We start from the raw sequence: 18949 nt of genomic DNA on the forward strand, positions 1-18949 counted from the left end.
AAGGGCTAGAAGGATAATAAAGAGGCTATGACCTCCCACCTGCCTGGGTGGAACTACTGGGTGCCAGGATGTGGCACTGCTGTGGGTGATGCAATCCATGGGGAGGCACACTGGGCTGTGGATGGCTAACCCTGCCACCATGCATCTGCGCTCGTGCTGCGAGGCACTGCTGCACAGAGCTTGTGGTGTGTTGGGAGACTCACTCTTTTAGATATTCTAGCTGTGATATCAGATTTTCTGAAGTCACTTTCGCCCTTATTGAACCCTTATTATTGTCAAGTGTTATTAGCCTCCTGCCTTGATTTGATTGTCTACCTGCTTCCTTCTTCAGGGTCTCATTTCAGCGTGTTTTGACATACCAGTAGAGTTTGTTAATGTTTAGTTGGTCAGATACATATTTTTCATTAAAATATGGTGTTGAAGCAGCTCTGAACTTGTCAAGGACTTCTCTAAGACATTTATTACATGTCTAATACCTAGTTGTGATCATTTTAATGTTATTGCTTTTGATCCATTCCCTGCTAGTAATTTGCACACAAAGATTTAGAGAGCATGAATTTCCACTCTAAAAACAGCTTCAGTTTCAATTTTCAATTTATCACTCATCTTCCTTCTCTTACTCTTCTCCATTGTACTTCCCCTAATAATCTGCTAAGATTGGAATTCAGGAATCCTTTTTTTTTTTTTTTTTTTTTTTCCCTTTTTTTTCCCCTGTCCTTTAAATGTTACCATTTACTTTTGTTCCACCTTGCTCCTCCAATAGTACTTCAAATAAATGGATATCTAGGCATATTTGCTGCATCTCAGTAGGTCTTTTTCTGACTGTATGTTGGCTTCTTTCATCCCTGATATGTCTTTGCATATTGCACAATACTCTGGTTTTTACATTTACATTATGCTGTTGGTTTCTGGTCTGTTTACAGTAATTATTCTTATTTTGTTTTCCATGTGGCATTGTACAGCCTGTAGTTTCGGGCAGACCTGCACAGTTTTGTATGTATTTGTCTCTGGAGCAAGTTTTTATTAATTGGCTAATATGGACCTTTAAATATCCAAATGCACTGGAATGGAAGAGACATCTTGCTTAAATTCTTACCTAACCTGACCAGCGCCCTTCTCACCATCATCATAAAAAATTTCTTTCTTCATGTCCAATGTAAAGCTCTTTCAATTGAAAATCATTGCCCCTTGTCCTGTCAATATATGTCTTGGAAAAAAATCTCCATCTTTCTTAAGAGCCGGCGTTAAGTACTGAAAGGCTGCCATAAGGTCTCCACATATCCTCTAAATTCAAATCTTTCATGCTGGCTTCATAGGAGAGGTGTTCCAATGCTCTGACCAGTTTTTGTGGCCCTCCTCTAGACGTACTCTTACAGGTCTCTGTGGTTCTTATGCTGGGGAATCCAGAGCTGGATACAGTACTCCAGGTGTGGGCTCACCAGGTGGGCAGAGTGGTAGAATCACCTCCCTTAGCTGGCTGGCCACACTTTTTGCATGAAGCCCATGGCAAAGCCTACACAATTCTGTGTGTTATTTAAACAAAACAAGAAAGAAACCCAACCAACCAACCAAAACCAATTACATGCCCAAAACCCAACAAGTTGCTGTCTTACCTGTATTTAACACTCATGCCTTTTCAGAATGTTTCCTGGCAGGTGTGATGTGCAGAGATGGTTTCAGGGTGGCTGAACTGTGCCAGAGGTTGCTCTGTCAGGCCAAATCATGTGGAATAGTCCAAGTCTATCCTGTTGAAGTGTCTTTTGTGTCTCCTTTTAAGACAGTCATTTTCAGAATGCCCTTTGTATGGCAGCTCTGATTTTTGCACTTGTAGGTCCTAAGCTCTCCACCATGCCCTGTCCTTACAACCAGCCTCAAGAGGCTGTAGAGGGCCAGGAACAAAAGATGGCATATCTCATGTCAATCTCCATACTTCATATAGAACTTGTATAGGCTCTAGTTTGGGCAATTCATGCTCAGGCTTCCTAACTAGTCCATGGTCTAGGTCAGAAACAATATACACATAGAGTGGGCAATGTGTGAGCCAAGGCACTTGTGGGAAGGGGTGAAAAATAACCTTAAGATTTTGTGGTTGTGATGAGCTTTGTGTTGATAGTGAAGTATATTCAATACCTACAGCATGAATTGAGATACAGAGAATTTTAATGCTGAAAATGTGTGCAGTATAATGCAGTGTATTTGAAAAAAAAGTAGTGCATAGTTTTTTTTAAAGTCATTCATAAACAATTGTTTTGCCATTTTTGATAAATGGATTTCAGAACATAGAAAACTTTGGAAACAAGGAAATCACATGAGAAATCAGGAAAATACATTGTATAAACCTTCAGAGAAAATTTTTGGGGCTTAGCTCAGGTCTTCAGGAAAGATAGTGGCCTTTTGTTTAGTGTTATCAGAATACTAAAGAGATAATCCATTCTAACAATAAAAATAATTTATTCTTTGTCCTATTGATATGCTATGGAAAACTTGTCATGATGTTGTCAAGTCACAACATGTGCACAAAGGGGACAAGGAATAAGAATTTTTAAGCTATCTCTAATAATGCTTTTTCCAGTGAAAATTATATTCTTAATTTCAAATATGTCATTTCCTTGCAATTTTTTTTTTTTTTTTTTCTTGAGAGGGGAGAGCACAAAGGGGCTGGGGTGAGTGTTTTTTACCTTTTTTGTCCCTATTTACATGCAGGCTGCTCAAAGGAAATCATATAAAGTAAAAATAGCCTTTCTATTCTCCACTGAACTGTCAAGTTCTGCCCATATTTTAAATATGGAAAACCTGAAGTAATCAAAAGTTTTCACCATCTTTCAGAATCCACAGCCCACTGAGAAACTGTGTTGGGCCATTTGAATTCAGGGGGCATCATGTAAGATAGGAGTTTTGTTTTCCTGAAAATGAAGAGTACTGTTTGATATTTCCTATTGATATTACTGTATTAGTTATCAGCAACTGCTCAACAGGAAAATAAGACTTGGATAAATTTTCAAGGAGAAGGAAAATGTTAGTGACTTTTATGTCATGACTTAACTGGATCTTTGAAAATATAACAGGAAGATCCCAGGAAATCTGTACTATGTTGAAGATTTAATTAAATTTCTTTCCATAGTGTTATGCTTTATATCAAACAGAGTTTTAAAAATATTTTTACAATCTTTCTGGTTTTGAGTATGCTTAGAGCAGAATTAAGAAACAATGTAGAAATCTACTCTCACTGAAGTGTCAAAACTCTCAACTCCAATGAAGACAGGATTTTATGTCAATCCACATATTCTGGTGATATCTCTGTTATTGTTTTCTTACTTTGGGAGGTTAAGGCTGTATGCATGGATGTAGGAGCAGCAATTCTATGTAACTAAGTCAGGGGAAGTCCTTTGGGTCAGGAAAGGTCCACTTCTTTTAGGCAGAAGGTCTAATAGTGATCCCTTTGCTCACTAGCATTTACTGCTGAACAGATAATTCACTGTTTATTACCACAAGTGTATTCACAAGTACTGAAAAGAAAGCAATGAGTGCCTCCTCTGAGGATGCTCCTTATCTCAGCATGGAAGAATTGCCTTTGCAGTAAGCACTGCATAGATCAGAAAAAGTCTGTCCATTCAGCCCAGTGCAGACTTTTCTGCAGCCCTTTGTATCTTGGTATGCTCTACTGTACAGAAGGGAGGGACAGAATTACTCAGGTCATAACAAGTCATCCTGGACAATGTGGGACACTTCTTTCAAGACCATAAGTCCCAGGTATTTGATGTAGTAACTCAGCCAGAATCCTGGTTTTTTTTTTGTTTGTTTGTTTTACTTATTTACATATAAAATCTGAGAAAAACCATGTTTGGGAGAAAAGAAAGCAGACTTTGTATATTCTTATGGATTAAGTAAAACTGACTATGAACTTCAGGTGGTTTAAATATAGTTTCATAATTATAATTGCTATACAGATGTTTCTGAAATGGGCAGGCTAAACAAGTTGTTTTATAAAGCTAGAATCTCAGAAATTTTTAGGCATTGACAATATAGTACTCTCACAATAATTCTTCCAGTGCTAGTATTACAGAGTGACAACAGGATCTTTTCTCTTAAATGAAGTTTTGTGACCTTAATACAGGAAAGTAAACACTCCCAGAATATGTAGTTATTAATCCCACCAATATCACTGAATAGTCTGAAACAGGATAGAAATGTGATTCATCCCTGCACTTTAGAGAAATGCTGTGAAAAACATCATAAATCAGCATGAGGGTTCACAAGCTTATAGTGAAGTGTGATAAAGTGCTTTACTGAACTAGAACTAGTGTTTCTCAGTATCTTGTAAAACCAAGCACTGTAAAACATCAAATATTTGGCACAATATTTTTCATATTTGATGTGTGTAACCTTAAGAATGCTGGTAACAATTCATTTGGACGCCTGTGTGAAAGGAATTTATTTCAACTTTTTAAATTTCTAAAGATAATTTTCAATGGTCATGAAAAAATGGGGCTGAGGAGCTTTGAAGAAGGGCAGTGTGACCTTAAGCTTTTTAGTGGGTATGATTTAAATGATGTGGTGACCCAGTGTTGATCATCTTTCCAGAAGCTGATGGCAGGTGTCCACTTGTGATTGCTTTTGGGGTTAGAAAGGTTCCATGCAGCACATAACAGCTCTGATTGCCAAAATCATTCCCCCCAAGAGAGGGAAAGCTGGAACAGACAGTGACAACACATGCATACATTTTGTTTCTTCCTAAGACAAACCATTTTGCAGAAGGTACAGAGGAACAGGTCAGTGCCATGTAAACAGAATGCAACTAGTGAACACCTAAATGAGAGTTTGGGGGAATAATCTCAAGTCCACAGCTCCTACTCCTCTGCAGCTGAGGAAGCAGAGAAATAGAGCCAAGGAAGAATAAATCACAATGTTTGGACTCATCAAAGCAGTCAATATCTTATTTGATGTAAATAAATAACTACTCAAAAATTCAAAATAAAATGTAAATTTCTCTTTTTAATTTTTTTTAATGAAAGAATTGTGTTTTCTTGAAAAATAGTTTTGCTTTTAATGCACTTGAGAAATTATTATTCATATTCATATTATATTAGCATATTAAATTATTAAGATGTTCACGCATTATTGAAAAAAACATTCTACAGTGAAGACTTATGACATGACTTGTGACATGATCATTGGATTAAAATATTTTAACAAAAAAGAAGCTTTGAAACTCTGTTCTATGGCTTGTCCTTTTTCTGTAATTACAAAAGTTCCATCACCTCATAAGGAATTTATTGTTTTTTTGATGAAAATTTATTATACATTATTGTACAATTTTAGTTATTCATCCCTAGCATTAAAACATAGGGGTAGCTTATTTCAGAGATATGCAGTGAAATGTTTAGGACTTTACTTTCAGTAGGTTACAACAAAAGTTTTTATTAAAAAGTTTTTTGTCACTTATTTGTGTGGTTGTACTTTCCTCTTGAAACCAAATCACATGATTTCTTGCCAGAAATCATCAGAGAAAGCTAATCTAAATTACCATGAACTAACTACAAATAAAAATCACTAAATAACCCTGTTAACACCTCCTGTGACAAACCTGAGTTGCTGTTTGTCTAAATTGCAAGTTGATTACATTTCCTAGACATTTGGAAATCCTCAGAATTTTGAATATGCCAAAGTTTATGAAATAAATTCCATTCTATCTTAAACTGTGTTTGTATAGAAATTAAGATTTTACTTTCGTAACCGTCAGTGGGAATTGGCTAGTGATAGAAATGAGCATTACTGTAAAAATTTAGCATTTGTACAGAAAAATATTATCCATTGTAATTACTCTATTAACACTTGTCATAACATCACTCTTCAAAAGCCTATTTTATTCAAAATCTTAAGGGATCATTCTTTTTATGTATACAAAGTGTCATTCTAATACAGTTTGCTTTCATGGAATTGTGTTTTTTCCTCTCTTTTCTTTATGTCAAACACCTTTCAGTAACTTTATAGATTTCATTGAGACTTCTGAAAACATGAAATTGGGAATTATTTATTCTAATTCAAATAATAAATGTGATGTGAAATGAGTTTCACAGCAGATGAATTTCCTAGAGTTTGCTTTATATAATCTCTTATGAAGTTTGCAGAATTATGTCTGGCAAATTAATTTAAGTGGTCAAAGTTTAACCACAGCTACAGATAGACTATGCTCTGTATTGAGACTCTAAACTCATAAATTGGTCTCATTTTCAGTTTTAAGTGTATACCTATGCCACTATTGCATTTTCTGTGTTGTTAATGAGTTCATGTTACATTTCAAAGTATCAGGTTCCCCAGGTGCATAAATGTTTAAAAAATAGCGTGGGTGGGGGGATTTTAAACAACACAATCATAATGATAAGGGTGTAAGGGTATTCTGAATTCTATTCCTTCTAGAGAACTGTGTCCTGTCACTTCTAACTTTAGCTATTTTTAATCCCTTTAAAAACATATTCCTGCTTAAGTTGCAAGAGTGCAGCTTTCTTAAAGGAAATATTGGTGGAAGATGTTATATAAGGATGTCCTCAGCCTGTGTGTCTGTCAGGACTGGGGACATGGACACTGAAGCTCCTTGCGCATTCAGCCGTGACATCCACAAGTGCACAATCCAATCCCATGGAAAATAAGTGTAGTTGCGAGGGGATTTGGGTTTATCTTAGTAATTGCTGTGTAATTAAATAAACTCACTGCCTTTTTTTCTAAATTTGAGCTAATTAATAAGTAATTAATTGCAGGTAAATAATCATTCATACTTTGAAAACAAATTGAAAATTTTATTTAAAATGCTGTCTGTTTGCCAGTCAACATTACAGTGGAAGGAGATCTGTCATTTTGGAATAATAAATTTCCTTGCATGGCTTTCCAAATAGTAAATGTTTTTGTTTGTCCTCTTTGCCATTTCTAACCATTCTATTGCTATTTATACCAGTACTGTAGCATTGTCCCCATTTTAACCTAAAATACCCAAAAGCCTCTGGCAATATTATAAAGAATATTTGTGTGTATCCTGAGGGAAAAATAAGAATCCCATACTGCTGTGAGAGCAATAAAAAGCAATGCTGTCATTTATTGTTGTCATTCACTTGAAATATACTTTATGCTAAAATGGCCCATCTGGAGCATATCCACAGTAGGGGACATTTACCGGTCTTCTTTTAGCATACTCATTTATTTTGTTTAATGGACATAATATATAAATGAAGTGTAATCATTTTTATTTACTCTGGTGATGTCAGCATCAGTAATAAATCTACAATTCGCATGCAACTTCAAAATAGCAGAAACAAATTTGTCAGTGTTAACATTTTTAGACTGATATTATTCTTTTACTTTAATGGGGTTAAGGCCATTCCTTGCATCTTTTAAGTATCCTGTTACAGGATAATGAATTTCAAGTGTAATGTTTCAAAGGTCTCTGTACATATCATATGAAAAATGGTTCTTGTTGAATGTAACCTTTCTTTATAAATAAATTACAACAAAAATAGTAGAACTAACAGTACTCTGAAGCAGAACTGTCATAATTTTGCCACTATTTATACTTCATTCATGTGTAGGAATTTTTTGCTGAAGTGGAGAAAAACTGAAAAAATACATTAGAAATGTTATACAGCATTTCTGAAGCTGAACGTGTGTGTAGCATGTAAAATAAGGGTTTTAAACAACGGCAAAGAAACTTTGGATTTTGAGGATTTTAAAAAATGGCAAAATGTTTGAACTCTGTTGGATCAGCAAAAACATCTTTTTTCAAAGTGTGTGGTTTGAGAAGACTTTTTATTTTTATAAATAGGGGTTTATTATTTAGTTAAACTTGATTTCTTATTAAATCTTTCACTAATCATCTGCTGCATATTTATCACTCTGCAAAAGACAGAAGACAGGAGGTTTATTTAGTCTTCCAGAGAGTATTTCACAAATGCCAACTTCTCCTATCCCTGGCAGTAGAAAATAATTAAGCAAATACAGGATTGATAAGTCTAATGAAACAGTAGAATGTTTTTATTTAAAAGGTTCCATAGCTCATTTCTTACCTGCCTAATTGTTTTCATCATACTGAAATTTGTATGAGTCTACAATTTTTTTTTAACATGAATGGTACTGTATTTAAGCATGATTACTATTATTGCAGTAAGTACCAAAGGAGGTAGTAAAAATGTGCCACTTATGATAATGTCTTGGCATCATTTTATATCACAGTGATGTTTCAGTGAATTTACACCATTGTAAAGCTAACCATTCTGTTATGGTTCACTATGATTAATGTGACCACAAGTGAAAGCTGATAATAATTAGTCACTTTCATAAATTGCCATTAAATTGACTGTATCCCAGAGAATAAATTTTATCTCATTTTAAGTGAGAAACATGGCAAATGACTTCTCTATCAATTAATAAGAAATATTTAATGAGAAGTAGAAGTCTACTATACACTGAAAAATGCTTTTGTAATTCTTGTTTTCTAGATTTTGGTGAAAGGTATCGTAGGAGATGGTTTCACCGGAGACATTGGACTCGATGATGTGTCTTTTCTGGGCTGTACTCTTTACAATGGTAAGAGTTGAAATTCACCTCTCCAAGCTGTGGCCAATTCATTGCTGTTATTTGTAAATATTGCTACTAGAAAAGTAAAAATGAGGTTAAAATGTCAGTCAGGAAATCCAGACTTATTTCCCTGCTCCTCAGACTCTCATATCCAGGCATCAGGAAAAAATAGGTTCTGCTGTGCATGTAAGGTCCAAAAGAGATCCTTAGTGAGAAGTGTGCAGCTTCTATACTCTTTTAGATCTTGACTTCTAGAAGGTAAAAGAAACTTAGCTGTGTGTAAATGAGCTGAACTTTCATTCTGCCAATTCAGTTTGATACACCTTTCCCCTCCCTCTCACATGACAGCACACAATTAGTTCAGGTGATAGAGCAATGTGTTGTCAAAAGTCATTGTTAGCAAGGGTAGAACAGTCTCTACAGAACTGTAAAATATTATATCCCAAAATACATGTACTTCAAGACGCCAGACTCAGGATGTGGAGTTCACCACAGAATATATTTTAAGGGGGCCATGGTCAGCTGCAGCAGGTATTGCAGGGTTATATATGGTGTGGCAGTTGCTCTAAAGCCATGACAGGGCTGTAGAGCAGCAGGCAATTTAGAAGTGTCTGAATAGTAGTATCCTAGCACTTACTCTAAAACACACTAGTGTAGATGCATTTTGTTCTGCTACCCCAAAAATTTCTTACAGATATAATTAGTTCTATGAGGAATATCAAATATGTATAGTATTTCTTTTGCAGATAATTATCTAGTGTTTTAACATGTTTATACATGGTAAAGCAGGTATTATAACATTTTGGATATGAAGGCTTTTTGTTAATACTCAGGTAATGGATTGTGTCTTATATTCAGGGAATAAAATCTTAATCGGAAAATCCATAAATAATTTCAAATTAGTTAGGAAGAAAACTTTAAAACTAAACAAGAAATTGGAAAACACAGAGGGTCAGAGTTTCAAAGCTTCAAATTAAGATTAAAGACCCTCATTGTGTGTGGAAAGATAAATTGAAAATACTCAAGTATAATGGTGGACAGGAATCAGATTTTGTGTTCTGTATATTTTTGAAATTGAGAGCAATTTTTGAGACAGTTTAGGGTATTGTTTTTATTTCATCTTCTCCATGCCATAAAAATATTCCAATAACAACAACAACAAAAAAAAAAAAAAAAAAAAAAAACAAACAAACCAAACCAAAACAGTCAAAGAGACTGTGGGAATAGCCTGCAAAATAGACAACAGCTACGGCACATTCCACCATATTTAACACCAATTGGATCAGGTTGAAAAAGCAGGGTTCCCCTGTCCCTGCACACTAGAATCAAACAGTGCCCAATTGCTCTAGGTCCACTTTAAGTGACCAAATGCTGACAGAGAGAGATGCATTTGACAGCTTGGTGGTAAAGTCTCTCATAAGTAACATTAAAGATGTTGAATCTTATGAATTTTGAGTGTACTGCTTCAACAAATCATTTGAATGCCTTGACCAAAGGCTATTCAGTGATGCTTGCTCTGGACAAAATGGTATTCAATAAAGTAGAGAAAATAAATTGTTTCAAAATAGAGGAAGTATCAGATCCTTCTTTCTTTTCAGGTGTTGTGAAGGCTATGGTTATTCAAAATTTCTTCTTCTATTTCAGTGTATCAGGAGCAAAGCCTTAAAAATGTGGCATTTGTATTTAAAAATTTCTGACCAATAAGGTCCTTGCTGTTATTTTGAGTTGTAGATAAATGTATCAATTCATAAAATTCTTACTTCAAAACATTCCTTCCTCTCTAAGTCTTTTGTTTGACTTTTAGGACATTTTGAGACTATCATTAATTTGACTGGAAAATAATTTATTTAATGTCATAGATTTGCTTTCTACCCTACAAAATAGAAATGGGTAATTTATTATCAATATTGGAGCTTCAGCCCTTAGGGATAAAAAAAAAAATCCTTGCTTTCCCAGACACATTTAATATGAAAAGTCTTCACATGTACTTTTTAATTAACTCAGGTGTACTGCTGAGGTGCATTGTGCACTACAGCTAATAATTCAATAAATTATTAAATTTTAAAAAGGAGCTTTATAATGGAAATTCCTTTTATGGACAATAGTAGCAAAGGTTTTCAAGAAAAGAGAGTAAGCTTGAAGAAAGGTGCATAGTAAAGAATAGCAGGACGAAAAAAGACAATTGATTTGAAAGAAGTGGTAATGAGTTTGAACAAAATATAAAGGAGGTGGTGGAACAAGGTGGTGACCTCAGAATAATTTCTCTAATGAGAAAATAATTTTTTTCAGCGATAAATTTACAAGGTAAGAAGGTTACATAGTAATTTCCACAGTCGCTTTTAGTAATCAACATGTTGAAAAACCCATTATCATCTGAACAATCTGTTAGCTTTGGTGCACAGGGAAAAATGGCTTCTCTGATTGCTGTTGGCATTAGTTTTTTGAAATTATTTACTGGATTAATCCAAATTTGAAAGAGGTGTAAATCCTGCAAGTGTCAAAGATTGTACGGATGGCGTGACAAAACTAGTGCTTTCCACTAAGGAAAGCTCCAATTCAGCTGCTGCTGAACAGCATTTCAGTCACTCAATGGTGCAGGCATGAGTCCAGTAAAGCCATACCCTGGAAAAAAGGGGACAGTGGCAAAGGAAGAAATCATGAAGCTGAAATGTCCAGGTGCTCAACATCCTTTTGGCTCCTTTTCAAAGGATACTTGCCCACTATTTCTACAACTACTTCAGTAACTTCAGTTCCTGCCACGCTCCCCATGAACAACTGCACAGAGAAGGAGTTTGTCTGTCAAGCCTCTGGCCACTGCATCCAGATGATCCAGAAGTGTGATTTTAGACCTGACTGCTCTGATAAGTCTGATGAATCAGCTTGTGGTGAGTGGATCAAATCATGGTTTTTGCTACCTTACTAGTTTGTGGGTCTTAAGATCTATCTTATCGTTACAATTTGGTATTACCACCTAGATGCTATTTTAAAGTGATTTTCCCCAGGAACATAGTAACATTTTACTCGTAATATGTGTGATGTAATGCACTTTCTGCCTCCTGATTCAGACTCAACATTTCAATTCAAGTTACTGCTAAAATGTGGTATGGGAAGGAATCCTCAGCTCCTTAATGATTGGTAATCATACATGACAATTTTAAGTGAGCATGTTCACTAGTCCAGACTGGAAGAGAGAAAAGCGTTAGAATTTCATCTTTGGGGTGGACATCTGGGAGAACTGTATCCACTTCTTAACTACTTCAATGAGTATGGGTTTTGGTTGGTTGGTTGGTTGTTGGGATTTTTTAAATACAAAATTGTTTCAGCATCAGCAATAATTGTGAAATTCAGCCTACTCCACACAGAAGTGAATTCCAGCCTGTAAAGCTCTGATAGTCTTATGGAACACTGTAAGGGGGACAATGGACAAGGTCCACATGCAATGTGCCATAAAGATCTAAGACAATTGTTGATTGCTTCCAAGTTGCAGGAATTCACACTGTGGCATTTTAGACGCCTTAATGACTTCCTTTTGCCTCAAAGAACAGTTCTTGAAAGTACCAAAGCCAGTTAATGAGAGGGATAGACATCTAGAGACAGTGACCTCATCAGCCTAGGCAAGCAAAACTATTTAGTCACTGAAAATGAAAACTCTTAATTCATTACACATTGTGAAGGGAATTCAATCACCTCTCTCAGGGCTGAGGGCTCAGTGAGTCAAAGTATCATTCCCTCCCTATGTCTATTTCCTATGTGGGAATAACTGGAAGAAACAAATCTGATATTTTAAGTACCATGGTTAGTTTCCTATAGTGTGGAAAAAACCCACTTCAACAGCCATTGAAATCTTGCCCTGAAACACAAATACAGAGCCCTCTGAATATTTCTCCTCTCAGAACAGTAGCTCACAAAACATATTTTTCTCCTAAGCAAGATAAATACTGTGGAGAATACACCTTTACATATTTGCTCCATCTGAGGTCTCTCATCACTAAGATGGGAATTTATCACTTAAATGTCAATGCTGGACTAGGACTTAAAAATGTCCAGACTGAAACAGAAATATGGTCACAGGAAGGTGTTATCTTTCTCAGAGGCACTTTAAATATAATGTTGACAGAGCATGTTCAAAAGGGGAATAAGCATTTAAAACAACTCATCATTCTCAAGAAACATCACTAATCTTCATATGGGCAATCCATGAGATCACACTGGCTGCAGCTTGCTTCCTTAGTGAGGATATACAACCTATAAATCAAAACTCACTCTCTCTTTAGTCTACCATTTTTAGTCTTCAAGTAAGGAAGCATCAGGCACATTCTAACAACAAAACATGATTTCTTAATGCAGCATTTTTTATGGGTTTATGGGTTAAAATAAATTATTGTTCCCCTTGCACAACTCTCACTGCAATCACTTAAACTTTAGTGTAATAATCTGTTCCAAAGTTCTGGAGAGTGACTAGACTCAGCTTGGACCATGTGATGGAGAATAAATATTCACAGCAGAAATGGAAAATAAAATTGGTTTCTTTACCCTAAGTAGGGTCAGTAGTGAGCTCACTCTGATGCTCAGTAAGAAAAAATGCTTTGGAAGACAGCTGCATGGGTTTTTTTTTTAGTAAGACAACAGTGCATTTGATACCAATACCAAATAGATGCATTTATGCATTTTTATGTAACTTTCAAGTTTTGTGAGGGCTGCTTTAAATCTGGTTTAGTTTTTTTTGGTTTTTTTTAGTTATGTTCATGGACTTTGTAGACAATCTACGATTTGCTAATGTCATCAGTCTACAGGACTGGAGACAGAACTATACAGCAGCTCACGTTCTCAGCTGATGAATTTTACATGAATTTCCATGTATATTGCATGACAGATTATTAGAATTACCTGAAAGGTGATCAGAACTCACATGAAGGCAGATACTGAGGTGCAAAGGAATTGGTATATTCACAAAATTAGAATCAGTCTAATAGAGGAGAAAATATAAAATTCATGTTTTATCTGCAAGAAAAAAACTTTGCCTGTTAGTAATGTGTTCAGTAATCATGGATACTATAAATTTAATCCCTTTTATTTCCATGTTGCTTTTTGGGTTGCAACATGAGTTAATGATTTTCAAATTTTATATAAACATGAGTAATCACTGTTAATCTCTAAAGTTATGGAAGTCTGTGACTTTGAAGATAAAGACCTGTGTGGATGGCATCAACCAGCCTTGGAACAGATGTCAGGAAATTACTCCATACTTTTCACAAAGACATTCAAGTGGCAACTTGGAAGAGGAGCAAATCTCTACCCTGAGGAAGAACAACACTGCCCATTAACTGATCATACTACGTGAGTACATTTTTTCAGGTGCTTGAGTCTCTTCTAAAATGTGTTATTTTAACCACATGCCAAGGGGAAAAACTTCTGCATTTACACTATTGAAGCAGTTTACTGATTTATTAGTGACATGTAACTAACTGACAATGGGTGAAGTAGGAATGCAGGATCAATACTACAGATTAATCAAAATAAAAAAAATCATTAATAAGCCAGTAAAAATTTCTAAGTAACCTTTCTATAAGTAACTCCCAAAAGTTTCAGTACCTCCCTATCCAGAGAAACGTGCAGTCCTCCCACAGGATACGTGGAGTACAGGAATGTTCCCCCTGATGGAAAAGCAAGTTTAGAAGAAAAGGCTGCTCAAGCCTCCTTCCAGCACCCCAAACTGCCAGCCCAGTTGGCTGCAGGCTGTTGGCAGCTCCCAGGGGGTCTGCTGCTCTGTCTGGTCTCTGCAGTGGTTGTGGCACCAGCAAGGTGACCTCTCACATGTCAAAACCAGGTGTTGGCCACTGCTCTTTGCACTGCATTATCAATTCCTGCTGTTACAAGTTTTCATCCTACTTTTACACTTCTTTTAGGGCTGACTTCTCTTTTGGAATCTGGCTTTGTAATTAATTTGGCACTGCTTAATTTAGTTCATTGTGGTCATCCTCTTGATTAGTTTGAGGTGAATACCTTCTCAGTCTTTATTCACACAGAAAATTTATGGTCACTTTTCTACCTTACTAGATATTGTTAGTTGTTAGCTGTTGTTTCCAATTTTGTTATTTTTGTTGTGCTAGTGCTCTTATCTCAGCAGTTTTGCCCAAGGGTGGTCTGTACAAGTTAAAACAAAATGTCCTGTGAATTCTGCACTCATTTAATATTTCACTCATGCAATTCAAAACTACTGTAGTTAGAGATAACTTCAGTTTAGCTGGTATTTTTTACCACTTATTTTTATTTCACCATTTCTCTGGTTAATGACATAAGTTCATATTAAAATATAAAATATTCCTATTCTCTCAGTGAAGATTTGTAAATTAATGTTGCATTCTGGGTAGATTGTTTAAGATAGTTACTAGCTCCTCTGAGGATATTCCTTTGATTTATCTCAAGGAGCAAAAATTATCTTTTTTGCATGAACATTTAGTTTTAAATGTATGGAGTTTTTTGATTTTTTTTAAATTAAGTAAGAAATTTGTTTTAAAAAATACAGTTAAAAGTAACAGTAAGAGTTACTGAAAAAAAAAGCCCTACATGAAACTAGCAAATTAATTGAGTACGATCAATTTTAAATGTTATACAACTTCATTAATAAGTACATTTTTGTGCAATGTAGTTAATCTGAACAGAAAAATACCTGCCTGATTTTAGTGACATGTATGTTTTGTTTCTGTGACAGTAGCCCATAGACTGCAAAGATGGTCTTTAAATTAAGATCACTTCAGCAAAATCTTTGCTATATTGCTACTAGTTTAAAATTACATTATTTTGCATTTACTCAGCCTGAATTTATATCACTATTAAAGAGTGAGCTCAAGATGTTAGTTTCACCGTGTACTTCATTAAAATTACTTTATTTTTACAAAGATCCCAAAACAGCAATCTCAAACTCAAAAAAAATAATTCAACAATAGCAAAGAATTACAAGGCTGTCAAGCTGTTTCTAGGCCTCTACATTATATATGAAAAGGAAGTGTATCCCATAACAAAAAAAGAGCAACTGTTTACAAGAAATTAGCTGTCAAATCTTTCATTGACTGCTCTCTAATTGTTGTATATTAACCAGTACCAGCCCTGTATGTGTATTTAGTAAATCCTCCCACAACCTTTCTAGTATAGGTTTACAGTGGCAGAGTGATACATGGAATTGTATTACTGGTTTTCAACATATTTTCAAGGTTTAATGAAACTAACAGTTTATTGAAAAGGACTGATGAAAAGAGAAAGTAAATGATCCATAGAGATTACAGTTTTCAGGCAACTCTGTAATGTATTGCTCTTGTGATGTTTCACATGAGATGCAGTTTGATTCTGTGATTTCTCCCTTCCCTTTGTTTATTGGCCTATAGAGAAGTACAGAAAATAAATGTTTCCAAATTACCACAGGAGATGCAGAGCAGCAGTTTTGTTGAATTAAAGCCCTGCAACATTTCACTTTATTTTCTCATCCATTTTCCCCAAATTTCCACTAGTTAGAGGAGGCAATCTGTGTTACTGTAATCCTGTATGTTTGCAAATTAAAATAAAATATGCAGGACTGTGTATAGAAATGTTTGGATTCATTTTGATGCAAGAGTAGTTGGCAGTGCAGCTTATAATGAGTTCTTTCAGCAAAAATACCTGTGAATACTTGTAGTCAAACCATTTGCTTCCCCAGAGTAAGCACTTGGGCTAGCCACATGTAGGCTGGTGAATTGTGAGGTGAAGGTGTGAGTCTTTGAAGCTGTAATTACATTAATTAAGTGAAAGTAATTACTTTGGAAATAGAGAGAGCAGCTTGTATGCCTATACAGAAACCAAAAGCTGGAGGAATAGAAGTCATTATGGGAGTCTGTCATTGGAGCCTGCCTTGAGCTGCACAGTCCCTGGCTTGAGCTGGAACAAGTCTGTCATGTGTTGTGAAAAGGGCTGGGTGACATTGACACTGTGCACTTAAAAAGACCATTATTCATAGCTGAATGGAGAGCTCCTGTGTTTCTATGCTTAGCAAATGGAATTCTCTATTGCAGTTACGCTTCTAAAAGCCGCAACAACAAAATATCAGTTTGTGTAGGCTTAAACAAGTGTATTAAATTGACACCAGCAAATGGATGTCTACTAGTTTGTTTCCTTTTTAAACAATCTGGTCAGTGATGTAGCAAATTCTCTGACATTTTCAATGATGTTTGGTTACAACTGTTAATTGAAAACTTCGTAAGTCACTTAATTGATATGATAATTCATGCATCAAATCTAATAAATCAAAACAAAAATGGATGCAGAGATAAAACGAAGCTGACATGATAATTATTGCTGTGTAAGTCGTTCCCCTGATAAACATATTTTTGATACATCTCTCTTTCTTTTGTGTCTCCTTTTAAGACAGTCATTTTCAGAATTCAGGAAAGTTAGAAAAATTAAAGGTTTTAAGTAATATGCTTAAGCCCAGCAGTTTTTTCAGCAGTCAAGAAATGTTTTACATTTGAGAATCTAAGAATTTCAAAAGAGGAGAAAAAATTATAAAGTGTGTGTGGGTTTTTTTGTTTGTTTGTTGTTGGGTTGTTTTTCCTTGTGTCTCCAATTTAAATACAAGTTACTTGTAAGAATAAGCTAATGGCAAGGAATTATTTGCAGAATGTCAAATTAGTTCATTACAAGCAATCATAATTTAATCAAACTTAATTTTGTATGAAGAAAGAGAATATACCCAAAGTATTTTTTGCCTCTTATGTTAAGATGCCAGAGCATGAGATTAAATTAATAATAAAAATAAATTAAACTGTGAATAATTTAATAATTTTGTGTGGGTAAAATTTTGCCTACATTTGCCTAATTTTCTTCCTGAAATTTGTATTTATTACATAAAACAAAGTGTTAAAATTCTCTGTGATACACTTGGAACATAGTCACAGATAGAAATTTTCTTTTGGAATTTGTCTTTTAGGATCCAATAGTAAATATACTACAGTTGTATTTAGTGCAAGAATTCCTTCTCATATTCCTAGTGGTTTTCTTTTGAGAAACTTTCTGATGTCAGTGTCCAATTACAGGTTTCAGTTTGACTTGTGTTTTGCTGTGTTAAGCAACTTTAGTTCCCCACAGTTTGAATTAAGTATTGAACCTCAACCATGTGATAAAGTTTAGATGCTCAAGATAGATTTTTTGTTCTCTAGTGCTATGCAAAGAACTTGGTCAGCTGGCATCCAGCATTTTACAGACAGTTGGGAACACAAGTAGAGGTTGTCTTCTGCATTAGAAAATAGATGTATGACATTCTTTCAGAAACCTGTCTTCTAAAATATTTATGTCTGCTTTATTATGGCATGACACTAATTTTACATTGTTTCTGCATTTATTAAGCCTTAATAATAAATGTAATGGATATGGAAGGTTACTAGAAAAAAAAATTCAAGTCATAATAAGAGAATTTACTCTTTTTTGAATAACCAGTTTGAAATTAATATGGCACATATGACTGTAAGTGAAAATCTGCATTCCTAATGAATAATGAATTCCTGTTTGCTCTCAATTCTCTCTTAATTTTTTTTAATCTATACAGAAATGATGAATTTTAATTCAAGGGAAGCCTTTCTTTCTTTTTTTTTTTCTTCTACTTGTTAGATAAAGATTTCAGTTAATGACTATTTAGGACCTATTAGAATTTAAGTGGTTGGAAGTGTTCAGCAGAGAAAATCTTTCTCTGGTGCATAGAATTAACTAAATTATTTGAGTACTTATCTTCCTTTAAGAATATTGGAAATTACACATTTTATAACATTTTAATTTTGAATATAATTTATTTTTCTGAAACAATATTCTCACAGATGCAATAATCTTTATTCAGGGAAGAATTTTTTTGAAGCCTATGAATATATTATATGTGCAAGAGGTCTGTGAAGGTTTTGTTCACATGTTACAACCTATAATAGCCCAACCTGTATTAGCTACAGAAGAATTAGTAGTCAAAGAATTTCTGGTGCAGACACAGAATATCTAAAAAATACAAAAGAAACAAGGATTTTTTTTTTTCATTCTTCTTCTCTCTCAGCATGAGTCTTCCCATGCTTCCTAAAGATATGTGCAGTCACTGTGCATCTTAACTAAAACCTTGGCCTGCCCATCACGAGTCCTTCTCCTTCCTTCCCACCACCTGTGGCCTTCTGGCTGAACTGACCAGCACGATGGGAAGTTCACTGAGATGTTGATACCCAGCCCAAAAAGGAGGTGATAAATTTCTTCTTGAATGAGTGCTTGAATATTAAATTGTCTTTCACTTCTGAATTCTTGTAGCATATTTTGTGATTTCTCCAGGCAGATGCAATGTTGAGGGAAATGTTAAGGTTTGCTTTTTAATTTTTTTTTTTTTTTTAACAGA

The 18949-nt window shown here is 34.9% G+C and overlaps 1 protein-coding gene across 1 annotated transcript in view; it reads left to right on the top strand.

Annotated features, from left to right (window-relative positions):
- The window catches only part of MALRD1 (MAM and LDL receptor class A domain containing 1), a 236253-nt gene that overhangs the window by 68416 nt on the left and 148888 nt on the right, over positions 1 to 18949 (top strand). Inside the window, exons 18-20 of the mRNA XM_031503816.2 lie at positions 8484 to 8571; positions 11271 to 11447; positions 13722 to 13899. Coding sequence (XP_031359676.2) covers positions 8484 to 8571; positions 11271 to 11447; positions 13722 to 13899 — 443 coding nt within the window. The remainder of the gene's footprint in view (positions 1 to 8483; positions 8572 to 11270; positions 11448 to 13721; positions 13900 to 18949) is intronic.

The sequence above is a fragment of the Lonchura striata genome, chromosome 1 (assembly GCF_046129695.1).
Source record: "Lonchura striata isolate bLonStr1 chromosome 1, bLonStr1.mat, whole genome shotgun sequence".
NCBI classification, from domain to species: Eukaryota; Metazoa; Chordata; class Aves; order Passeriformes; family Estrildidae; genus Lonchura; species Lonchura striata.